This window comes from Canis lupus, chromosome 3 (genome assembly GCF_011100685.1).
Source record: "Canis lupus familiaris isolate Mischka breed German Shepherd chromosome 3, alternate assembly UU_Cfam_GSD_1.0, whole genome shotgun sequence".
In the NCBI taxonomy this organism is placed as follows: Eukaryota; Metazoa; Chordata; class Mammalia; order Carnivora; family Canidae; genus Canis; species Canis lupus.
This window is the reverse complement of record NC_049224.1, coordinates 2,439,235-2,454,140: the sequence shown is the minus strand read 5'-3', so window position 1 is coordinate 2,454,140 and position 14,906 is coordinate 2,439,235. Positions and strand designations below refer to the sequence as shown.

At 42.9% G+C, this 14,906-nt stretch overlaps 1 protein-coding gene across 1 annotated transcript in view; it reads left to right on the top strand.

Annotated features, from left to right (window-relative positions):
- MAN2A1 (mannosidase alpha class 2A member 1) overlaps positions 1-14,906 on the top strand; it is a 161,497-nt gene that overhangs the window by 51,163 nt on the left and 95,428 nt on the right. The window contains exon 5 of the mRNA XM_038532169.1: positions 8,152-8,279. Within this exon, the coding sequence (XP_038388097.1) occupies positions 8,152-8,279 (128 nt within the window). The remainder of the gene's footprint in view (positions 1-8,151; positions 8,280-14,906) is intronic.

Here is a 14,906-nt window from a genome sequence, read left to right as displayed (position 1 = left end):
AAATTCCAGTTAACATACACTGTAATATTAGTTTCAGGTGCACAATATAGAGGTCCCACACTTACATGCAACACTTGGTGCTTATAGCAACAAGTGCCCTCCTTAATCCCTTTACCTATTTCTCCTATCTCCCCATCCACCTCCCCTCTGGTAACCATCAGTTTGTTCTCTAGAGTTAGTCTGTTTCTTGTTCCTTTTTTTTTTTCCTCCTGTGATCATGTTCTATTTCTTAAATTCTACATGAGTGAAATCATCTGGTATTTGTCTTTCTCTGACTTATTTTGCTTAGCATAATACACTCTAGCTCCATCCACATCCTTGCAAATGGCAAGATTTCATTCTTTTTGATGGCTGAGTAATAATTCCCTTGTCTGTATATACCCCATCTTTATCCATCCATCAGTCGGTGGACATTTAGGGTCTTTCCACAATTTTGTTATTATTGATAATGCTGCTGTAAACATTAGGGTACAGGTATCCCTTTGAATCAGTATTTTTATATCCTCTGGCTAAATACCTAGTAGTGCAATTCCTGTGCTGTAGGGTAGTCCTCTATTTTTCACTTGCTGAGGGGAAACTCCATACTGTTTTCCAGAGTGGCTGCACCAGCTTGCATTAAAAAAATAGCCTCTTATTAAAACTTTACGGAAATGAGGGCTCCTGGGTGGCTCAGGAGGTCCTGGGATAGAGCCCTGCATGGGGGGGGGGGGGGGTCCCTGCTCAGTGGGGAGTCTGCTTCTCCCTCTGCCGCTCCCCTTGGCTCATGATCTCTGTGAAATAAATAAAATCTTAAACAAACTTGACAGAATGATTACTTGAGCCATCTAGTATGGGAAATATTCTTAAATAACATTTCAGGATTATTTTATGCTATAGCTGTGTCAGTTTACAGTGCTTAGGAGAAATCAGAATACAGTATTTATAGCTCAGAAAAAATTTTCATTTAATTAATGTTTTAATATAAGTCCAAGTATATAAAGGGTAGACAATGAAGGGTAAGAGGTGAACCACTCCTGTCTCCTTGTCATCTAGTTCTTCCCACAGGGCACAGCTGCTGTAAGAAAACTCTTATAGGAGAATGTATGTGCAAACATGTATACCTGTGTGTTGTGCAACCGATAGCATGACATGTACATTGTGCTGATTTTTTTAGCGACTATTTTTTTTATTGTAAAATATTCATGACCTAAAAGTTACCATTTTAATGATTTTATATGTAGGGTTTGGTAGCACTGAAGTACATTCACATTGCTGCGCAGTCATAACTATCACCTGTCTCTAGAACTTTTTCAGGATCTCAAACTGCGACTGTTGCACGATAACTTGCCGTTCACCTTCTCCCCTGCCCCTGGCATCCGCCTTTATGTGTAGGTACCTCATAGAGGTGGAATCATTCAGTGTTTGGCTTTGATTTCACTTAGCGTAGAGTCTTGAGGCTTCATCCACGCGGAAGCATGTGTCAGACTTCCCTTCCTTTTTAAGGCTGAATGATGATATCTCATTGTGTAAATAGATGATAGTTTATCCATTCATTCATCGTTGAGCATTTGGGTAGTTTCTACCTTTTGGTTATTGAGAATGACACTGCTGTGAACATAGGGGTACAGATGTCTGTTCAAGTCCCTGCTTTTTAATTCTTCTGTGTATATATCCAGAAGTGGAATTGCTGGATCACATAGTAATACTATGTTTAAATTTCTGCAGGGCTTCCATGTTGTTTCCCACGGCAGCTGTACCACTTTACCTCACCACCCACGATGTATAAGGTTTCCAATAGCTCCTCATCCTCATCAAATCTTATTTATTGTTTTTTTTTTTTAATACAGTTTCCATCCTAATGGATATTGTACCGTTTTAATCTTAATAGGTCTTGGAAAACCTTTCAGGAAAAAAGAGCCCTTCTTTTTAAAGATGGCATAAAAACCTATTTTATCACTGGGCCTTAGTTTATTTGACACTTGCCAATGGGTGACTGTGTAGTTTTATTTCTGGACTTTTGTGAATGCACAGAATGTATCTTTATATTCAGTGTATATTATACTTTTGTTTATTTTTATACTTTATTTTCTGACTTCATTTGAATGAACATGTTTAAAACTACATATGCATTTTAAAATTCGATGGTTACTGCCAGCAGTATGTAACAATACCTATTTCCATACATCTTTGACATCACAATATGTTACACCGCTTTTTGATCTTTCCAGCATCATGAGTAAAAGTGATATCTTGTTGAAGTTTTAATTTGCATTTCTCCGTGAGGCTAAATTTCTTCTCATTTTTGGGAGTCAGTCATTTCTGAAATATATGCTGCATATTCTTTTTTTCACTTGTCTTTTGAGTGATTGGTCCCCTTTCCTAGTAGGAACCCTGAGTGTTAAATGGTGAGCAAACTAGACGTGACTCCTGCCCTCACAGAGCTTTCCGTCTATCGAGGGAGAAAGACCGTAAGTGCACAGTGTGTAATTAAATTTCGTGATACATGCTGTGAAAGAAAAGTGTTGGATTTTATGAAAGCTAACACTTAAGATGGGCTTTGGGTGAGACGTAGCTACAAAAGGCTCCGGATGGATCCATAAGAGCCAGTGAGGCAGGTGTTGGGAGGGAAAATATTCCAGGCAGAGGGAGTGTAGACACAGGACTAAAAGGAGTGGAGTCAAGTGAGGAAGGGATGATGAGAGAGAACGTATTTGCCATCTGCCCCTCGTGGTCTACATCTTTTTTTTTTAAACATTTTATTTATTTATTTTAGAGAGGGAGGGAGGGAAAGAGAGTGAGCCGAGGGGGGGCAGGCAGAGAGGGAGGGAGAGAAGGTCTAGTGGACTTGGGCGCTGAGAGTGGAGCCTAGTGTGGGGCTCGATCTTAGGACCCTGAGACCCTAAAACCCTGACCTGAGCTAGAACCAAGAGGCAGGGCTCCGCCAGCTGAGCCACCCAGGTGCCCCCTTCTGTACTAAATCCTTAGAGACCAACATCAGCAATATTCAGAAGAATGCAATGAATTTCCCCAGTTAGTACTATATGAGGAGTCTTGAAACAAGATTTTATTTTTGTTCTCCTGTATTAGGCACTTCCCACGAAGGGTATAAGGAGTCGGGCACATGCTAAGCAAACATTTCTAGGCTATCGATTGATTCACCGGGACCCTCCCATCTTTTTGAATTTTCCACTTAACTAAATTTTTACTTAAGAATGAATCCCTGTGCCTCCTCTTGTATTATTTCATATGTCCCCCGATGTATGATTACAAAGTCATCTCGTTTTCTCATGTGAAATTAATTTGTGATTCTTTGCAGCCTGCTAAATGATGCTTTTTTTTTTTTTTTTTTTTACTACTAAGTTATCTGTGACAATTTCCCCAGTAGGGAAAAAAAGCTCTTTGAATCTGTCTGTCTTCGTGATGAGCCTCCATGGGGGAAAAAGTGACACTCAGAGAAAATGATTTGCAGCTTCGTGTGCTTGGAAAGTACATCCTTAAGTGTAAATTCTACATGTGAGGCAAAGGGAGCTGTGACAGATAATGCACAGCCTAATTTCGATCAGTGATTTTGTTAAACTTTTTATACCAAGTTCCTCAGCAATGAGATAGTAGAAGCAGCAGTGTGTAATGCTGCTGCTGCCAGGAGGGACGAGTCAACCGTTTTTAAAAAGTGAAACAGGAGTGTTGTTAATTTTGAAAGTTGAAGTGCCTGGTTTCCTGTTTCCTGTATGTATATTTTCTTCTCTTTCTTGCCCCCCCTTTCCGTGTCTTTTCACTTTTGCTTCCAGATCTCGTGTTTCTTAGGAAATAGGAGGACAGCAGAGGCATAGAAAATTTGCAGGAAGCCAGTCTCCTGGCAGACACCAAGCAGTACGTCCTATGGAGTGGGCATGTCTTTTTAAATTTTGTATTTCTCTAGTCCAGAGAAATAGCTTGGTTGTTGTTGCTTGCTGAATACTAAGTGCATGGAAATGGGAAGTACCTGTATTTGTTCTAAGTAACTTTAGCTGTAGGTATTTCTGGCTGCTTGATTAAAAAAAAAAAAATATATATATATGTGCATATATATATAATATATATATAAAAGTCTCAAATGTGCAGTTGCAGTCTGTTTTGATTTTATTTTCCTTGTATTGCTAACAGTGGCGATTTTAAATATGGTTCTCTTTTTGAAGACTATCACCGCTCTTCTGTTATTGCTTATAAATATTTTTCTAAGTCTTTGCTGAGGTGCTGTTTCTGGAGAATGCCAGTCCTACTTTTTCGTACTTGTTACTAAATGATGACGGTCCTTGCTGTGGTTCTCAGTCATCAGGTTAATGTTTTCCTCCTGTTTCTTTGGACCTTTGTGTTTTTCTGTCCTTCGTGAGATACTTCTTAAGTACTTGCTGTATTTATTGTAGGATGCAGGCATCTACGAGGGAATTTTGTGCACGTCTCTTTCCTGCAGTTTCTGTGTGTGAGGGTTTGGTTTGGTTTTGTGGTGAGTGTTTTTCCCTAAAACAGTAAATATTTTATGTCAAACAAAACCTTTCTGCCTCTAAAAATCTTCCAGTTTATCATCTGGTTCTTACCATTCCTATGCATAGATTAGGAAAGACAATTCAGTGGACGAGGAACAGTCCCCAAGCTGACCATCTGTCCATAGTCATTGTTACATACTTCGTATTTTGCATCATGTATTTCCCACCCCCCCCCCCCCCCCCCCCCATTTGGTTCAAGTCAGGACACAGGCGTCCTGATAACTTGACTTTCTTACGAGTTTGTTTTAAATCCCTCTGCTTTGGGACGTCTGGGTGGCTCAGTGGTTGAGCATCTGCCTTCAGCTCAGGGCGTCACCCCGGGGTCCTGGGATCAAGTCCCGCATCCGCTCCCTGCAGGAAGCCTGCTTCTCCCTCTGCCTGAGTCTCTGCCTCTCTCTCTCTGTGTCTCATGAATAAAGAAATAAAATCTTAAAATAAATAAATAAGAACATACGTAAGTAAGTAAGTAGATAAATCTCTCTGCTTCAAGCTTCTATGAAGAAAACCATATCCCATTCTTTCCCACTAACGCAATTCGCTATTTTAATAGTATAAATATTTTAAAAGTTTATTTCTCAGCTTTATGTCCTGACCCACTGATGCATCTGTTTCTGAGCAGGTCACAATGACGTGGTACCTTTTTAACTATAAAAATACCTTGTACCAAGTGGGAGCGCAGGTTGTAGCACCTCATTACTGCTTCCTAGAATGTTTGAGGCTATTTTCACAGACTTGTTCTTTTTATCTTAGCATGCCCGGTTGCCTCTGCTCCCTTTTCTGTCTCCCTTCTGCGTGGTCCTTGCGCCTCCCGTGGCAGCTCTGTCCTCCCCTCCTCGCCTCGGCCCCTTGCGCCAGCTCCAGCTCCAGCTCCAGCTCCCCGCAGCTTGGTTCGTGGATCCGCCTCTTCTCCTGAACTTCTCTTTTCCCGCCCGCTCGGCTGGGAGCCTCCGTGGGCGAGGTGCAGAGGTGCCGAGGTACAGCAGTGTGGCCGTGCCCAGGTCCCCCCGCGGGTGCGCCCAGGGCCCCGGGGCCGGGAGTGGCCGCCCGCCTGCCTCTTCCACGGCCCCAGCTTCGTCCTCGGGTGGCACCGCTCGCGCCTCGGCTGCCCGGGTTGGCGCCCTGCCCCCCCCCGATGCCCCCTGGCACCCCGGCCCCCAGGCAGTACCGAGTCGGGCTGCTCGTTGATGGGAGTCTCCGACAGCCAGGGTGCCCCTTACGTGCCCGGCGCTGGGCCTGGAACGGTGAGCACACCGCGCGGCCTGGTCCCCGTTCTCTCGGTACTGGGGACAGGGGGACACTCGGGGGACCGGGGGACTCTGGTGCTGGCAAGTGCTGCTGAGCTGGGCTGGGCACCCGGGGACTGTCCCCAGGAAACTTGGACTGGAGGGGACCCAGGAGGACAGCAGGCCCCTGTCAGTTCGGGGAAAATAGGGAGAAGAGAGTAAGTAAGAAGGTTCTGGAGAACGGAATGCACAGGAGGACTTTTATGCCTTCCCAAAATTAAGTGACAAGACCGTCGTTAAGGTAACCGTTGCACTCGCAACCTCAGCCCTCAGCCCGGGATCCAGACAAGCAGGGAAGGGCGGGGCAGGTGCAGGGCCCCGGGCGACCGGTTGCTGTGGCCCGCAGGTGCGATTTGTTGCTCACTTAGCGGTTTCTTGGGGCCCGTTCATGCCTGTGGGACAGGGACCATGTAGGTAAAACAAAACTCATAGATGAAAAATTACATCATTGGAGTCATTTTTTTTAAACAGATTTATTTACGTATTCATTTGACTGAGAGAAAGAGAGAGTGCGCACAAGCAGAGGGGGCAGGAGGGGGTTTGTCAGCGGTTTGTCTCCCCACTGAGCAGGCAGCCCGATGCAGGACTCGATCCCAGGACCCCGGGATCACAACTGGAGCTGAAGGCAGCCGCTCCACCACTGAGCCCCCCAAGCACCCTTGAGTGATTTTTTTTTTCATTTTCATTTTTAGATTTCTTAATCTGTGATTTCCGCTTTCTGTTCAGAAGCAGCAAAGACTTTTTTTCGATCAATTTATTTCTGAGATTTTCCAAAAGATCTGTTGACTGGAATGCGGAGATAAGGAGCCACGTTTCTATATTTGATGGCCAGAGAGAGATTAGATCCCAATTCTCTCCTGACGTCTCAGGCTTCCAAGTACTGGCTGTAAGACATGAGAGCTGGGCCTGGGCCAAGGCCTCCGGAAGGTGGCTAAATCTGGCAAACACCAGGAAGACTAGAAAGAAAAATGACTAGAAGCAGTTTGACAGTAAGAACAGGACGAAATAGCCTTGGATTCAGTTGTGTTAAAGAAATGACTTTTTTATTTTTATTTTTTTTTTAGAAATTTCTGACTTCTATATCGTAAGTTCTTAATTTGGGCCAATGAGAATCTAACGTTGGACTGGACCTTTGGGGTTTTTTAGACACTACAGTGAGCCAGCATAGTCTCCGTGTGAAATTACGTTAGTGGGTGATTCCCATGGCAAGACAGATTAAATTAACATTTAAAGATTTTATACAAGGAAGGCATTCATCCATTCATTCTTGAAAATTGTGTCCGCTCTCCAGTCTGTCACGGATTATACGATTACGCGTATGTTTGAGTAAATCAGATGTGTCAATGCTGTGGACTCTGTTATAGGATCTCTTGTAAGGAAATGTTTATCTCTTATGCCTCTGGGCCGTGTCTACTAAATTTGGCTTGGCACTTGGAGGTTAGGGGTGGTGTCATGTGCCGCGCGTCCTTATTAAAGCTGCTTTTCTTTCTGAAATTCTACACTACTTTTCAGACCATCTTACTGCCAGGTCCATGGCATTTAAGGTGTTTGCTTAAATTCTTGACTTCTGTACTTCCCCAGGTACTTCTTCAAATATTTATCAGTCTATGAGTTTGTTTTTTCCTGGAGGAAGAGATCTTGTAACAATTCCTTTGTCGTAGGGCTGGGGATATGCTTACCGTGTATGGTATTATGGCAAAGGAGTACCCCGTGGACAGATGATGGCGATGTTAGAGCTCTTCACTCAACGCAAAATAAACTATAGAGACACATTTTAACTGAATCTGGAGCCAAAGCGCTTATGATCTATATTCCCAGAGGCATGTGTTATTTACTTGCTTTTACCTTTATTATTACTTTTGTGCGGTTTGCATGATTAACTTTCCATAGTCAGAAGGACCAAAATACATATTGATTATTCAGTGCAGGTGTATGGGAGCAAATATCAGGCTTAAAATGACAGTCTTCCAATAAGCATGCATTCAGTGTATACTGCAAGTAAAGCACTTTGCTAGGTGCTCTGGAAGGTTCAGAAATATTTCAGATGTGTCTCCTGACATCAGGATCTTGGAAGTTGTCCGGGAGATTATAACCTTATGAAAAGGAACTTCCAGAGTGACCTGCAGTGGCTTTGCCTGGAAAGGAGGGGTCACCACAGACACTTCACTAAGGATGTCTTATCACCAGGGCCCCAAAGTTGAAATTTATTCCCTGGTTTAAAAAAAAAAAAAAGTTTTTTTTTTTTTGTAACTAGTATGAATTCTATGTGCTTACAGGCTGTCCCTAGTGTCTATGCTATTTTAGATCTTTTATTTGAACTTTTCTTGCATATGTTATCATAAACTCATATATTATTTTCTCTCTAGTTTGCTACAAAATGGTCAGTTCGAAATCGTGACAGGTGGCTGGGTCATGCCAGATGAAGCTGCTGCACATTATTTTGCCATAATTGACCAACTAATTGAAGGACATCAGTGGCTGGAAAAAAATCTAGGTATGTATTGATGTCTTTCTCCTTCATTTGGACTACTTTGGACAGTTAATTTTGGGCAATGTGTGAGATGAGGCTCTATTATTTTTTTAAATAACCAATTTTCCCTGTATTTTCTTTTTATCCTACATTAACTTTTGATGTCTCTTCAGTCATAAGCTAGGTTACATAAACATAATATGGTCACTTTTAGGGTCATCTACTCTGTGATCTATTATTTTGCGTACTATTCTTACTAATTCTAGAATAATTTTTTTCGAACACTGGGATTTTAATTTTTTGTTAGTTAAAACTATTGGCTAGAAGAGGCAAAAACCTGATTTACTTGCCTAAGAAACAGAAAGAATAATGAAAGGAAGATACTAATTTTGTCATGGAGGATTCCAGAGGTGCGGTAGCTTCAGGTAGGGTTGGGTCCAGAGGTGTGTGAAGTAGCTTCAGGTAGGGTTTGGATCCAGGTGTGTGAAGTAGCTTCAGGTAGGGTTGGATCCAGGTGTGTGAAGTAGCTTCAGGTAGGGTTGGATCCAGGTGTGTGAAGTAGCTTCAGGTAGGGTTGGATCCAGGTGTGTGAAGTAGCTTCAGGTTGGGTTGGATCCAGAGGTGTGTGAAGTAGCTTCAGGTAGCGTTGGATCCAGGTGTGTGAAGTAGCTTCAGGTAAGGTTTGATCCAGGTGTGTGAAGTAGTTTCAGGTTGGGTTGGATCCAGGTGTGTGAAGTAGCTTCAGGTTGGGTTGGATCCAGAGGTGTGTGAAGTAGCTTCAGGTAGCGTTGGATCCAGGTGTGTGAAGTAGCTTCAGGTAAGGTTGGATCCAGAGGTGTGAAGTAGTTTCAGGTAGGGTTGGATCCAGGTGTGTGAAGTAGCTTCAGGTTGGGTTGGATCCAGAGGTGTGTGAAGTAGCTTCAGGTAAGGTTGGATCCAGAGGTGTGTGAAGTAGCTTCAGGTAAGGTTGGATCCAGGTGTGTGAAGTAGTTTCAGGTTGGGTTGGATCCAGAGGTGTGTGAAGTAGCTTCAGGTTGGGTTGGATCCAGAGGTGTGTGAAGTAGCTTCAGGTAGGGTTGGATCCAGGGGACTCAAATTGTGTTGTGTGGACACTGTCTCTTTTGGCTTTGCTTGCTTATTTATTTAGTTTTAATTAACTTAAGAGACAGAGGGTGGGGGAGAAGCAGGGGAGAGAGGGAGACAGAAAATCTTAAGCAGGCTCCACACCCAGCACGGAGCCCAACTTGGGGCTTGATCTCACAACCCTGAGGTCATAACCTGAGCTGAAATCAAGAATCGGACACTCCGTCAACTGAGCCACCCAGGTGCTACTTGGTTCTGCTCCTTTTTTGCATAGCTTTAGTCTGCTCTAGGTTCTCTTCACATGGGGAGTAAGATGGTCATAGGCAGCTAGGATTCTCATCTTCTCCATCTAATCAGGACAAGTTTTCCTTAATACGTTGCCTAATTGGCTTACGGGGCCTTAATTGTGTAACTCTGAGCCAGTTTCTGTGGCCAGAGGTCTAGAGTTTGCTGTCGCCACGGCCTAGTCAGCTTATTGGACCTGGTCAAGGAGAGAGGAGTCTGTGGAAGGCACGGTCAGCTTCACTGGCGCCACGTGCATAGGTCCTCCAGGGGAGGAAGGCTCTTGTTGCCGCAAGACGTGGGTACGAGAAGGCTGCCCCGGTGAAATCAGATGTTCGCTGCGACTCATGAGAACATGACACTCATTTAAATCTTTGTGGTGTCTAATATTTGCCTCCTGCAACATGGCGTGCAGTTCTTTCCAGCTATTTCACATCTCAGTACGGTTTTGTAGCGTTTGAGAAATCCAAGTCCCCAGATGCCAGCCAAGGGCAAACCTTCCAAGCAAGACCTTTCTAAAGATAGGGCTTTCAGACCTGCCACATTATCTCTTTTTTGTACGGGCGTGATATCTGCAACTTATTCTAATAATAACGGCAATCACAGCAGCAGCGTGGCGAAAGAAGAAAAAAACAAAGCAAATAGGGTAATAATTGATAAACCTGGTTGAGGAGCTTATGGGAGTTCTCTGTATTAATTTTACAACTTTTAAGTTTGCATTATTCCAGAAGATAAAGAAAGAATGAATGGGGGTGGCAGGGATTTTTTTCTCACTAACACAGAAAGAAAAAAAATTAAATAGCAAAAAAATCAGAAATGCTGAGAAATAACTTCAATAAAAAACATGCGTACTTAACCATACAGAAACCATGGAATTGGTTCACTGTTTTTAAACTCTGTAAAAACGTATGCTGGTCACTACAGATGCTACTGTGATCCTGAATTAAGTTCTTTTCCTTCTGGAAGCCTGGGATCTTAATGTCCACAAGGCTCCATGACCAGCCCCCCCCCTCCCAAAAAAGTACCCTGAACACTGACTCTCAGGAGCTTCCTCGGTGGACCACATTTCGCTGTTGTCACGGTTATTTCGGCGGCCACAGCCTGGAGGCTTGAACCCATCCTGCATGACTCCGCAGGGAACGCACCCCTAGAAGCCTGCACTGGCTTTTCCGTGGACGCCGTACCCGCCGTGCCTTTTCCCTTTGTGGATTTTGCAGCGCAGCCTTTCACTGTAATAAATCCTCGCTGTGAGTAGGACTTTATGCCGAGTCCTGTACGTTTTCTTACCAGACCACTAAATGGGGGTGGCAAGCTTGGGGACCTCCTTCGTGGTGCCACATAAGTACTTCACTGTCTTCTAAACCAAGAATTCTTCCTTTATAAACCTCAGTTTCGGGGGATTTTTCTCTTTATGTTCAGCTTTTACTGACCTATACGTCATATGCAGCGCAATGTGTAAATCTTAGCTATAGAGTTCAGGCTTTGGCACATAAATATACCCAATTAAGTCACATTTTCTGTACCCCAGAAAGTTCCCTCATCCTCTTTACTCTCCCGCAGCCAACTGCTCTCTGATTTCCATTGCTGTAGATTATTTTTGCCCATCCCAGAACTTCGTATATATGGACTGACTCTTGTATCCTTCTTATAACCGTATCATCTCCCATGTCATAGAATTTACCCACTTAGAGTGAACAGTCCCATACTTTTTAGTATATTCACAGGGTTGTACAGCCATTACCACCGTCTATTTTTAGAACATTTTCAACATCCTCAAAAGAAATCTTTTACCCATGAAGAGTCACGCTCCTTTCTGGCTCCACCTTCTGTGCCCCCAGGCCCACACCACCACTGAGCTGCCTTCTCTCTCCTCTCTCCTCTCTCCTCTCTCCTCTCCTCTCCTCTCTCTCCTCTCTCTCCTCTCTCTCCTCTCTCTCCTCTCTCTCCTCTCTCTCCTCTCTCTCCTCTCTCTCTCCTCTCTCTCCCCTCTCTCCCCTCTCTCCCCTCTCTCCCCTCTCTCCCCTCTCTCCTCTCTCCTCTCTCCTCTCCTCTCCTCTTAAGATGTATTTATTCATTTTAGAGACAGAGAGGCTGTAGGGGCACCGGGGCAGAGGGAGAGAGAGAGAGAGTCCAAGCAGACTCCGTATTGAGCACGGAGCCTGACATGAGGCTCGATCTCAGGATGCTCAGATCATGACCCGAGCCAAGAGCAAGAGTCAGATGCTTAACCGACTGAGCCACCCAGGTGCCCTCAAATATGCTTTTCTGTATGTGTATGGATTTAACTATTCTGGGCATTTCACATACCCAGGATCATACCGTATGGCCTTTGTAACTGGCCTCTTTTTACTTGGCATGACGTTCGTGTTCATGTTGAACATGAATGAACATGTATCTGCGCTTTATCCCTTTTTATAGCTGAATAATATTATCTTGTTTGGAAAGACCCCATTTATTTCTCCTTTCTTCATTTGATGGACATTTAGAGTGTTCCCCATTTTGGCTGCTGTGAAGAACGCTGCTATACATACTTGTATAAGTTTTGTTTTTTTAACCCAGCAAAACTTTTTTTTTTTTTAATTTCAATTTAATTAACATAGAGTGTAGTATCGCAGACGTAGAATTTAGTGATTCATCAGCTGCACACAGCACCTGGTGCATGTCATCACATCACGTGCCCTCCTTCATGCCCACCTCCAGGGACCCCATCCTCCCACCCCACACCTGTGCCAGTCTTAGCGAGGACCTATGTTTTCGTTTCTTTGGGGTGTATATACCCAGGAACGGAATTGCTGGGGGGTCACACGGTAGCTCTGTGTTTGGCCTTTGCAGGAGCGGCCTGATTGTTTTCCGAAACGGCTGTACGATTCTACGGTTCTCCCCGGCAACGTCGGGGGGTTCGGATTCCTCCACGAGCGCAGCAACATTTGACATCGTTTTTATTTTGGCCACGCGGGGTGTGCCCAGTGGCCCCCCCATTACAGCTGTGACTGCGGTTCCCCAGACACTCGTGCCCTCACGCATCCTTTCTGTGCCTAGTGGCTGTTCGTGTATCTCTTTTCGAGAAATGTTCAAATTTGCCTATTTTTACAATTGGGTTTCTGTCCTTTTTTTTGTTGACTTGTAAGAGTTCCTTATGTATTCTTGACACAAGTTTTCTTGTCAGATGATAATTTGCAAATATTTTTTCCCGTTTTGTGGTGTTTTTTTTTTTTTTTCAGTTTTGTAAAGGTGTTCTCTGATGCACAGAAATTTTGATTTTGATGAAGTACAGTTTAATTTATTTTCTTTTGTCACTTGTGTTTTTGATGTCACAGCTAAGAAACCATGGTCTCACCTGAGGTCATAAGGATTTACTCTGTGGTTTCCTTTTTTTTCCCCTAGGAATTTTACGGTTTTAGCTCTTATTTAGATAACACATTTGAGAATATGCAGTTTCTTTTTGTAGCTTTGGCTACATCTTATAAATTCATGTTTTGTTTTCTAAGCAGTTTAGAACAACACGTTACTTTGGATACTTGATTTTTTTTTAGTGTTTGGTCATGGAATGCTTTTTAAATTGTTTAGTGTTTTTGTTGTTAATTTCTGCTTTTGTGAACTCTTACACTAATACGATCATTAAACTTTTTAAAATTTGAGTTAATAAAATTGTCTTTTGCCCAAAAGATCCAGTTTTCTAACTGTTCCTTATTTCTCATATGCTTTAATATGAAAAATATTGGGACACCTGGGTGGCTCTGTGGTTGGACGTCTGCCTTGGGCCCAGGGCCTGATCCTGGAGACCTGGGATCGAGTCCCACGTCGGGCTCCCTGCATGGAGCCTGCTTCTCCCTCTGCCTGTGTCTCTGCCTCTCTCTGTGTGTCTCTCATGAATAAATAAATAAAATCTTTTAAAAAAAAAATTTGGAATAGTCCAGTTTTATTAATTATTCATATTACTTATGTTCTAATTTTTAAGTCTCTTAGGTTTGACAGAAATTGAGAGGTCTATTTATTCCTTTTAATGACCATTTCTTGTCATTTTTCCTGACAATTTTTACTTTTACATACTTTAGTAATCTTCATCTTGCTTGATGACACAAAAACTTTTTCACAATCTTTCCCAGTTTTATTGATGAACATGCCCTCTTTGTAAAACTTTGGTTTTTTTAATGCTGCAATTTTACCTAAGTTCGCCCCTCACCCCCTTTTAAAACAATACTTGCCATACCAAGGAAATCCTTAGCAGGATACTGGCATCCTTTCTAGGTCTCTGCCTAGCTCTTACCTCTTTTTATATCAAAGTTTTTAAAAATAGGGTTTATATTCTTTTCTGGATCATCACCTCCCAGGGACTCTTCAGTCCACTGAAGCTGGGTTGTCGCTCCTGTGGATCAAGTGAGTTTGCTGTGGACGATGTCACTAACGATGCTAAAATCTGATGTCACTGTAGAATTCGATGATTTCAACTCTCACTTGTAAACTAATTCTGCCCTTGTTTTTTAGGACAGTGCGACCTTTTGTTATTCTATAACTTAATTTTGATATGGTTTCAAACTTAAATAAAAGTTGTGTGACAGCTGGGAAGGCTCGCTCATACGTCCCGTGCTTAGATTCATATGCATGTTTTTCTGAACCATTTAAGTTGGAGGCATCTTCTTATCTTCCAGGACTTCTCTGTGTATTTTCTAAGGAATAAGGACATTTTCTTATATAAGCAGAAGACAGTTATCAAATCCAGAATGTTAGCAGCATCTAACTCATAGGTTGTATTCAAATTGTGCCAATAGAATTTTTTTTTTAATAAAAGGTACTTTTTAAAAATTTTTCTTTGAAGTCCAGGATTCAACCATGGTCCTATGTTGCATTTATTTATAACATCTCTTCAGTCTCCTTTAATCTGGAACAGTTAGCTCCTTAGCCTTTTAAAAAAATATCTTGACCTTGATATTTTTGAGGAGTGCAGACCGTTTGTGGTAGAAAGTCTTTCTATTGAGTGTGTCTGTTTCCTCAAGATTAGCTTCAGGTTATTTTTCCTCCCTCCCTCCCTGCCTCCCTTCCTCCCTATCTAACCTACCCTAACCCACCCTAACCTAATCCATCCTACTTATTTTGCTCAGATGTCACTGCAGCGATGTTCTGCTGTTCTCAGCACCTCCTACCAGGAGGCCAGTGAGATCTCCCAGTTCTGATACTGGGGCTCCCAGCCTCCATCAATTGCTTAATTTGTGTCTTTTAAGTTTCTTTGCTATAGATTTAGACTATTAGATTTTCTTCTTTAATTAATATCTTATTTGTGGGAGACAC